This window comes from Phalacrocorax carbo, chromosome 26 (genome assembly GCF_963921805.1).
Source record: "Phalacrocorax carbo chromosome 26, bPhaCar2.1, whole genome shotgun sequence".
NCBI lineage: Eukaryota > Metazoa > Chordata > Aves > Suliformes > Phalacrocoracidae > Phalacrocorax > Phalacrocorax carbo.
The window spans coordinates 153,832-163,554 of NC_087538.1; the positions used below are offsets into that span (position 1 = coordinate 153,832).

The 9,723-nt window shown below is 68.7% G+C and overlaps 1 protein-coding gene across 2 annotated transcripts; it reads left to right on the forward strand.

Annotated features, from left to right (window-relative positions):
• The first annotated feature begins 224 nt into the window (after nt 1-224).
• On the forward strand, nt 225-8,706 carry TLCD3B (TLC domain containing 3B). Of its 2 annotated transcripts, none has more exons than XM_064474134.1 (5): nt 225-778; nt 2,307-2,390; nt 3,850-4,069; nt 7,018-7,113; nt 7,941-8,706. In XM_064474134.1, exons 1-5 carry the CDS (start codon nt 705-707, stop codon nt 8,217-8,219), a joined length of 753 nt encoding a protein of 250 aa, XP_064330204.1. In that variant the 5' UTR covers nt 225-704; the 3' UTR covers nt 8,220-8,706. The 2 variants fall into 2 exon arrangements, with proteins under 2 accessions (XP_064330204.1, XP_064330203.1); XM_064474133.1 differs by lacking the exon at nt 225-778 and adding an exon at nt 1,019-1,188 and having other exon boundaries at nt 7,941-8,705.
• The last annotated feature ends 1,017 nt before the right edge of the window (nt 8,707-9,723 follow it).

Genomic DNA, 9,723 nt, shown 5'->3' on the forward strand with positions numbered 1-9,723 from the left:
TTTGGGGTCCCCCCCTATTCTGCCCCCCTTTGCCCCTCCCACCTTGCCCCTCCCCCCCTTTGCCCCCCCATTTGGGGGGTGACCCCCCCATCGCAATAGTAACGCAGGGGGGTGGTTTCCATGGCAACGGGGGGGGCCTCTCTCCCCCCTCCAATGGGGCTGGGGGACCCCAAGGTGGGGTGCGGGGAAGGGGCGGAGCTTAGAGAGGGGCGGGGCTTAGGAAGCGACAGGGGCGGGGTTACCCAGGTGAGCGCGCCACGTGTTCTCTTCGATATTCAAAACGCGCTCATTAATATTAATGAGCGGGATCGCGCATATTCAATGAGTGACCCCGCCGCGCCGCGCCGGTGTCCGCCCACCTCATTATTATTCATACCGCCCCACCGGAGGCCCCGCCCCGCGCACGCGCGGTTGTCGAGAAAACGCCCCCTCCCCGCAGTGCCGTCGCCATGACAACCCCCGCCGCGGGTTTCTATTGGCCGCCGGTGGAGAGACACCCCCCCCCTCTTCGGCCAATCGGCTCGGCCCGCACCGCCTCCGCTCTGCCCGGCAACGCGCCCGCTCCGCCCTTCTCTATTGGCTGCCGCGCCGGCCAATCAGAAGTGGCGCCAGCGCGCATGCGGGGTGCTCCTTCCCGCGCCGCTCGCCGTTGCCGTGGCGACGCGGCGGCCTGAGGAGGCGGGGGAGGGCGGACGCGTATTTAAATGTATGCAAATGAGCGACCGCGCGGGCTGCTGAATATGCATGAGCGTAGGGCGAGAGCCCCGCCCCTTTGCCGGTGAGGTGCATATCTATAGATAGAAAGGGGGCGGGCCTGCGGGGGGTGGGGGGGGGGCTGAGGTCTGAGGGGGGGGTTGAGGCCTGAGGGGGGGGGTTGAGGCCTGAGGGGGGGGTTGAGGCCTGGGGGGGGGGGTTGTCGGGGGGGGGGGGGCGGGATGCTTGAGTCCCCGGGGTGGGGGGGCATCATTAATCCCCCCGGCCCCGCCCCCCGGTGCCCCGCCCCCCGGTGCCCCGCCCCCCGGTGCCCCGCCCCGGCCCCGCCCCGCCGCCCCCCGCCGTCCCCATGGCCCCCCCCGGGGCGGCGCTGGCCGCGGGGCTCCTCTTCTTCCCGGGGCTCTTCGTGGTGGCCAAGGGCGCGCTGAGGCGGCTGCGCTGCCCCGAGCCCCACGCCGCCATCCTGGCCGCCAGGTACCGCGGGGGGCCGGGGGGCAGCGCTGGGGAGGGGAGGGGACGGGGCTGGGGGGGCGACGGGGCTGGGGAGGGGATGGGGGTGAGGATGGGGAGGGGGACAGGGGGATGGGGAGGGGGCAGGAGGATGGGGACAAGGAGGGGACAGGGCTGGGGAGGGGGACAGGGGGACGGGGAGGGGATGGGGGTGAGGATGAGGAGGGGACAGGGCTGGGGAGGGGGACGGGGGATGGGGACAAGGAGGGGACGGGGTGGGGAGGGGACGGGGACAGGATAGGGCTGGGACAGGGCTGGATGCGGCCCAAGGACAGGGATGAGGATGAGGAGGGGACAGGGGTGGGGAGGGGACGGGGACAGGGTAGGGATGGGGACAGGACAGGGCTGGGGAGGGGGACAGGGGTGGAGGGGGACAAGGAGAAGATGGGGTGGGGGTGGGGACAAGGAGGGGACAGGGGTGGGGAGGGGCCGGGGACAGGACGGGGCTGGATGCGGCCCAAGGACAGGGATGAGGATGAGGAGGGGACGGGGACAGGACAGGGATGGGGACAGGGAGGGGACAGGGCTGGATGTGGCCCAAGGAAAGGGGCAGGGATGGGGACAAGGAGGGGGACAGGGATGGAGGGGGACGGGGACACTGCGGGGATGGGGCTGGATGTGGCCCAAGGACAGGGACGGGCAGGGATGGGGACGAGGATGAGGAGGGGACGGGGACACTGTGGGGCCAGGATGGATGTGGCACAAGGACAGGGGCAGGGCAGGGAGGGGACAGGGGTGGGGGGGGACAGGGACAGGGGTGGTTGGGGACAAAGAGGGGGACAGGGATGAGGAGGGACCTTGCAGGGATGGGACAAGGACAGCACCGGGAGGGGGCAGGGATCACTTGGGGACGGGGTAAGGCCGAGGGTGGCTCTGGGAGGGGACAGGGATGGCCGTGGGGACAAGGACAGCCAGGGGACAGGGATTAGCGTGGCATGGAGGGGGGAACACGGGGGGGACAAGGACAGCTCGGGGACAGGGTTGTGGGTGGCACAGGGTGGGGACACCACGGGGACATCCTGGGGCAGGTGGGGGGTGGCTGCTGGCCCCTCATTCCCCCCGGTGTCCCCCCGTGTCCCCAGGCTGGTGTCCTCGGTGCAGGCGGTGATGGCCTCCACGGCCGGGTACATCATCTCCTCCTCCTGCCAACATGTCATCGATGACCAGTGAGTCCCACGGGTGTCACCCACTGGCACCCACGGGTGACACCCCCTCCTCGCCCCACGGCACCCACCGGTGATGCTGACCCACGGCACTCTGGGTTGATGTTGACCCACAGCGCCCATGGGTGTCCCCAGAGCACCCGTGGCAGCCCCACAGCACCCATGGGTGACCCAACATCTATAGGGCACCCCCTTGGCATCCCACAGCCCCATGGACCCCACAGCCCTCTGGCAGCCCCCCAGCCCCGTGGCATCCCCATGACACCCATGGGTGACTCAGCACCCATTGGGCAGCCCTATGGCAACCCACAGCCGCACAGCAGCCCCACAGCACCCATGGGTGCTCCCCCAGCCCTATGGCAGACCCCCAGCCCCAGGGGAGTCCCCACAGCCCCCCAGTACCCGTGGGTGACTCAGCACCCACAGGGCGCCCCTATGGCAACCCACAGCCCCATGGCAGCCCCAAAGCACCCACAGGTAACCCTTCACCCCTCCCAGCACCCATGGGTGCTTCCCCCAGCCCTCTGGCAGCCCCACAGCACCCTTCAGTCCCCCCCAGCACCCATGGTTGACCCCTCCAGCCCCATGGCAGCCCCACATCAGCCAGGAGTGCCCCCAGCCCCATGGGAGCCCCACAGCACGCGTGGGTGCCCTCAACAGCCCCCTGGCAGCCCCTCAGCACCCATGGGTGCCCCCAGCCCCATGGCAGCCCCCCAGCACCCACAAGTGACACTTCAACCCCACCCCCCCAGCACCCTTGGTTGACACCCTCCAGCCCCCATACAGACCCCCAGCGCCCATGGGTGCCCCCCAGCCCCCACGGGTGACCTTCACCCCTGCCCAGCACCCATGGGTGCCCCCCCTCCCACCACCGCAGCACCGTTCAGCACTGGACAGCGCCCGGACCCCTGGGTCCCTTTTTGGGGGGGAGGGGTGGTCCTGGACACCTGGGTCCCTTTTGGGGGGGAGGGGCGGCCTGGACCCCTGGGACCCTTTGGGTGGGGGGGGAGGGGCGGCCTGGACACGTGGGTCCCTTTGGGGGGGGGAGGGGCAGCCCGGACCCCTGGGTCCCTTGGTGGGGGGGAAGGGGCAGCCTGGACACGTGGGTCCCTTGGTGGGGGGGAAGGGGCAGCCTGGACCCCTGGGTCCCTTGGTGGGGGGGGAGGGGCGGCCCGGACCCCTGGGTCCCTTGGTGGGGGGGGAGGGGCGGCCCGGACCCCTGGGTCCCTTGGTGGGGGGGGAGGGGCGGCCCGGACCCCTGGGTCCCTTTGGGTGGGGGGAGGGGGAGGGGAGGGATTAAGCGGGAGCAGCTGCGCGGGGGCTCAGCCGGGATTAACCCACACACCCGGGTCCCCTTTGGGGGGGGGGGGAGGGGCGACTCGGAGGCCCGGGTGCCCTTTGGGTGGGGGAGGGGCGACTCGGAGCCCCGGGTGCCCCCATGTCACCCCCCCTCCCCCCCCAGGCACTGGCTGGCGGGGGCGTACCCCCAATTTGCCGTCCCCTACTTCGTCTACGACGTCTACGCCATGTTCCTGTGTCACCGTCACCGGGGGCGGGTGAAGGGCCACGAAGCGGCCCCTCCCCCGTCGCTGCGCGCGGCCGCCGGCGCCTACCTGCGCAAGGACCTGCTGATGGTGCTCCACCACGCCGCCATGGTGCTCGTCTGCTTCCCCGTGGCCACCGTGAGTGGGGCCGGGGACACGCGGGGACCTGGGGGGGCCTCGGGGACACGCGGGGACCTGGGGGGGGCCTCGGGGACACGGGGAGGGGACGGGGATGTGAGATGGGGGACCATGGTCTTGGGCTGGACGTGGTTATGGGGGGACACCACACCCCCGTGGTGCTTGGTGACCTCTTGATGGCCGTGGAGGTGGGGCCATGGGGCCACTTGGGGATGGTTGGGGAGATCCTGGGGTCACACAGGATGCTTTGGGGACCCCCTGGGGACACACGGGATGGAGGGTCCTCATGTGGGATGGATGTGGTTATGGAGGGCCACCACACCCTTGTGGTCTTCAATGGCTTCCCCATGACCACAGAGGGTGGAACCAGGGACCCGAGATGGTTGGGGTCACCTCGGGGACACAGGGAGGGGACGGGGATGTGAGATGGGGGACCATGGTCTTGGGCTGGACGTGGTTATGGGGGGCCACCACACCTCAGTGGTGCTTGGTGACCTCTCGATGGTTGTGGAGGTGGAGCCATGGGGCCACTTGGGGATGGCTGGGGAGATCTTGGGGACCCCCTGGGGATACATGGGATGGAGGGTCCTCATGTGGGATGGACGTGGTTATGGAGGGCCAACACACCCCCATGGTCTACAATGGCTTCCCCATGACCACGGAGGGTGGAAACAGGGCCACAGGATGGTTGGGGTCACCTCGGGGACACGGGGAGGGGACGGGGATGTGAGATGGGGGACCATGGTCTTGGGCTGGACATGGTTATGGGGGGCCACCACACCCCCGTGGTGCTTGGTGACCTCTCGATGGCCGTGGAGGTGGGGCCATGGGGACACAGGATGGTTGGGGACACCCTGGGGACACACGGGATGGAAGGACGTCTTGTGGGCTGGACGTGGTTATGGAGGGCCACCACACTCTCATGGTCTTCAGTGGCTTCCCCATGACCCTGGAGGGTGGAAACAGGGACACAGGATGGTTGGGGTCACCTCGGGGACACGGGGAGGGGATGGGGATGTGAGATGGAGGACCATGGTCTTGGGCTGGACGTGGTTATGGGGGGGCCACCACACCTCAGTGGTGCTTGGTGACCTCTCGATGGTTGTGGAGGTGGAGCCATGGGGACACAGGATGCTTGGGGACACCCTGGGTACACGGGATGGGTTGGAGACACTTGGGGACACAGGATGGAGGGACGTCTTGTGGGCTGGACGTGGTTATGGGGGGCCACCACACCCCCGTGGTGCTTGGTGACCTCTTGATGGCCGTGGAGGTGGGGCCATGGGGCCACTTGGGGATGGTTGGGGAGATCCTGGGGTCACACAGGATGCTTTGGGGACCCCCTGGGGACACATGGGATGGAGGGTCCTCATGTGGGATGGACGTGGTTATGGAGGGCCACCACACCCTCGTGGTCTTCAATGGCTTCCCCATGACCACGGAGGGTGGAACCAGGGACCCGAGATGGTTGGGGTCACCTCGGGGACACGGGGAGGGGACGGGGATGTGAGATGGGGGACCATGGTCTTGGGCTGGACATGGTTATGGGGGGCCACCACACCCCCGTGGTGCTTGGTGACCTCTCGATGGCCGTGGAGGTGGGGCCATGGGGACACAGGATGGCTGGGGACACCCTGGGGACACACGGGATGGAAGGACGTCTTGTGGGCTGGACATGGTTATGGAGGGCCACCACACTCTCATGGTCTTCAATGGCTTCCCCATGACCCTGGAGGGTGGAAACAGGGACACAGGATGGTTGGGGTCACCTCGGGGACACGGGGAGGGGATGGGGATGTGAGATGGGGGACCATGGTCTTGGGCTGGACATGGTTATGGGGGGCCACCACACCTCAGTGGTGCTTGGTGACCTCTCGATGGCCGTGGAGGTGGGGCCATGGGGACACAGGATGGCTGGGGACACCCTGGGGACACACGGGATGGAAGGACGTCTTGTGGGCTGGACGTGGTTATGGAGGGCCACCACACTCTCATGGTCTTCAATGGCTTCCCCATGACCCTGGAGGGTGGAAACAGGGACACAGGATGGTTGGGGTCACCTCGGGGACACGGGGAGGGGACGGGGATGTGAGATGGAGGACCATGGTCTTGGGCTGGACGTGGTTATGGGGGGGCCACCACACCTCAGTGGTGCTTGGTGACCTCTCGATGGTTGTGGAGGTGGAGTCATGGGGACACAGGATGCTTGGGGACACCCTGGGTGCACGGGATGGGTTGGAGACACTTGGGGACACAGGATGGAGGGATGTCTTGTGGGCTGGACGTGGTTATGGGGGGCCACCACACCCCCGTGGTGCTTGGTGACCTCTTGATGGCCGTGGAGGTGGGGCCATGGGGCCACTTGGGGATGGTTGGGGAGATCCTGGGGTCACGCAGGATGCTTTGGGGACCCCCTGGGGACACACGGGATGGAGGGTCCTCGTGGGATGGATGTGGTTATGGAGGGCCACCACACCCTCGTGGTCTTCAATGGCTTCCCCATGACCACGGAGGGTGGAACCAGGGACCCGAGATGGTTGGGGTCACCTCGGGGACACGGGGAGGGGACGGAGATGTGAGATGGGGGACCATGGTCTTGGGCTGGACGTGGTTATGGGGGGCCACCACACCTCAGTGGTGCTTGGTGACCTCTCGATGGCCGTGGAGGTGGAGCCATGGGGCCACTTGGGGTCGTTGGGATGTTTGGGGACACTTGGGGACACAGGATGGAGGGTCCTCATGTGGGATGGACGTGGTTATGGAGGGCCACCACACCCCCATGGTGCTCTTGGCTTCCCCATGACCACGGAGGTGGGACCATGGGGACACTGGGATGTTCAGGGACCCGCCCTGGGGACGAGGCATGGTTGGGTGCCCCCGTTCCCTCGCCGTCCAATCAACCGTGGCCTTGCTGGACCCACGTGTCCCCCTCCCCACCCTCCCCCCAGCTATGGCGCCAAGGGAAGGGCGACTTCTTCTTGGGGTGTCTCCTGATGGCCGAGCTCAGCACCCCCTTCGTCTGCCTCGGCAAGGTCCTCATCCTGGTGAGCCCCGCCCCCGCCCGCGGGTGGGGCCGGCCGGGGTCCCCCAGAGCCGTGGGGGGTGGGGGGGGTCCATGGGTCCCTCAAGCGTGGGGAGATGTGGGGTGTCCGTGTGTCCCTCAACCGTAGGGGGTGTCCGTGTGTCCCTCAACCGTGGGGAGATGGGGGGCGTCCGTGTGTCCCTCAACCGTGGGGAGATGTGGGGCGTCCATGTGTCCCTCAAGAGTGGGGTGTCCGTGTGTCCCTCAACCGTGGGGGGTGTCCGTGTGTCCCTCAAGCGTGGGGAGATGTGGGGTGTCTGTGTGTCCCTCAACCATGGGGTGTCCATGTGTCCCTGCTGGGTGCCACGGCATGTCCGTGCGTCCCCCGGGGGGTGCTGTGGCGTGTCCGTGCGTCCCCCGGGGGGTGCCGCGGCGTGTCCGTGTGTCCCCCGGGGGGTACCGCTGGGTGTCCGTGTGTCCCCCGGGGGGTGCCGCGGCGTGTCCGTGTGTCCCCCGGGGGGGTACCGCTGGGTGTCCGTGTGTCCCCCGGGGGGTGCCGCGGCGTGTCCGTGTGTCCCCCGGGGGGTACCGCTGGGTGTCCGTGCGTCCCCCGGGGGGTACCGCTGGGTGTCCGTGTGTCCCCCGGGGGTACCGCTGGGTGTCCGTGCGTCCCCCGGGGGTACCGCTGGGTGTCCGTGTGTCCCCCGGGGGTACCGCTGGGTGTCCGTGTGTCCCCCGGGGGGTACCGCTGGGTGTCCGTGTGTCCCCCGGGGGGTGCCGCGGCGTGTCCGTGTGTCCCCCGGGGGGTGCCGCGGCGTGTCCGTGTGTCCGAGCGCCGCCCTCCCGCAGTTCCAGCGCCAGCACACGGCCCTGCACAAGCTCAACGGCGCCGCCCTGCTGGTGACCTTCCTCCTGTGCCGCGTCCTCCTCTTCCCCTACCTGTACTGGGCCTACGGGCGCCAGCGGGGGCTGCCGCTGCTGGGGGTCCCCGCCGCCCTGCCCCCCGCCTACAACGCCGCCGCCGCCGCCCTCCTGGCCCCACAGCTCTACTGGTTCGCCCTCATCTGCCGGGGGGCTTGGCGCCTCTTCCGCGCCCCTCCCCCCGCGCCCCCCCCACAGCCCCCCTGAGCCGCCCCCCCCCACCCACCTTCCCCACCCCACCCCCCCCCGATGGGACCCCGACCTCACCCTTCCCCCACATCGGCACCCTGGGGAGCGGGGAGGGGTGGGGGGGGTGTCTCGGCGGGGGGAGGGTTGAGGTATCTGTGGGGCAGCTTGGGGTGGGGGCTCTAGGGGCAGTTTAGGGGGTTCTGGGGCACCCAGGGGGTCCTGGGGTGGGTCCTGGTGTCCCTGTGGGGCACCTTGGAGGGTCCTAAGGTCCCTATAGGGCACCCTGCGGGGTTCTGGGGCACCCTGGGGTCGCTATGGGGCACCTTGGGGGGTCCTGGTTTCCCTATGGGGCACGCTGGTGGGTTCTGGGGTACCCTGGGGTCACTATGGGGCACCTTGGAGGGTCCTGAGGTCCTTATGGGGCACCCTGGGGTCACTATGGAGCACCCTGGGGTCTCTATGGGGCACCCTGCAGGGTTCTGGGGCACCCTGGGGTCACTATGGGGCACCCTGGGGGGTTCTGGGGCACCCTTGGGTCACTATGGGGCACTCTGGGGGGTTCTGGGGCACCCTGGGGTCACTACGGGGCACCTTGGAGGGTCCTGAGGTCCCTATGGGGCACCCTGGGGGGTCGTGAGGTCCCTATAGGGCATCCCGGGGGGTTCTGGGGCACCCTGGATCGCTATGGGGCACCCCAAGGCCCCGTGGGTCCCGCCGCCCCACCTGTGGGTACCCCCTGGGGTCACAGGGATGGCACCACCCCTAGGGGGTCCCCGGCCCCTCCCCCATCTCTGGGGATCCCGATCCCCTCCCCCCCACCCCGCGGGAGTCCTCGGGCCCCTCCCCCAACCCAGCCCCTCCCTCTCCCGTCCCCACCCCAGGGGTCGCGCCCCTCCCCCAGCCCCGCCCCCGGCCCCGCCCCCACCCTGAGAGCGGCCGGACCCACATTAAAGGACTTTGGGGACCCCCAACCTCGTCCATTCAGGGGGGATGGGCAGCACCGGGACCCCGCGTCGTCACCCACCAGTACAGACTGGGAACCCTCCCAGTACACACTGGGGCCTTTCAACCCCTCCCAGTACACACTGGGAACCCTCCCAGTACACACTGGGGCCTTTCAACCCCTCCCAGTACACACTGGGAACCCTCCCAGTACACACTGGGGCCTTTCAACCTCTCCCAGTACAGACTGGGGCCTTTCAACCCCTCCCAGTACAGACTGCGAACCCTCCCAGTAGAGACTGGGGCCTTTCAACCCCTCCCGGTACAGACTGGGAACCCTCCCAGTACAGACTGGGGCCTTTCAACCCCTCCCAGTACACACTGGGGCCTTTCAACCCCTCCCAGTACAGACTGGTGCCTTTCAAGCCCTCCCAGTACACACTGGGAACCCTCCCAGTACACACTGGGGCGTTTCAACCCCTCCCAGTACACACTGGGAACCCTCCCAGTACAGACTGGGGCCTTTCAACCCCTCCCAGTACACACTGGGGCCTTTCAACCCCTCCCAGTACACACTGGG

Excerpts from the sequence above, each read along its gene's own strand:
- TLCD3B (XM_064474133.1), top strand. The coding sequence starts at position 1,064 with ATGGCCCCCCCCGGGGCGGCGCTGGCCGCGGGGCTCCTCTTCTTCCCG. Across the intron at positions 1,189-2,306 it reads GCCGCCATCCTGGCCGCCAG|GCTGGTGTCCTCGGTGCAGG; the intron begins GTACCGCGGGGG and ends CCGTGTCCCCAG. Across the intron at positions 7,114-7,940 it reads TCGGCAAGGTCCTCATCCTG|TTCCAGCGCCAGCACACGGC; the intron begins GTGAGCCCCGCC and ends GCCCTCCCGCAG.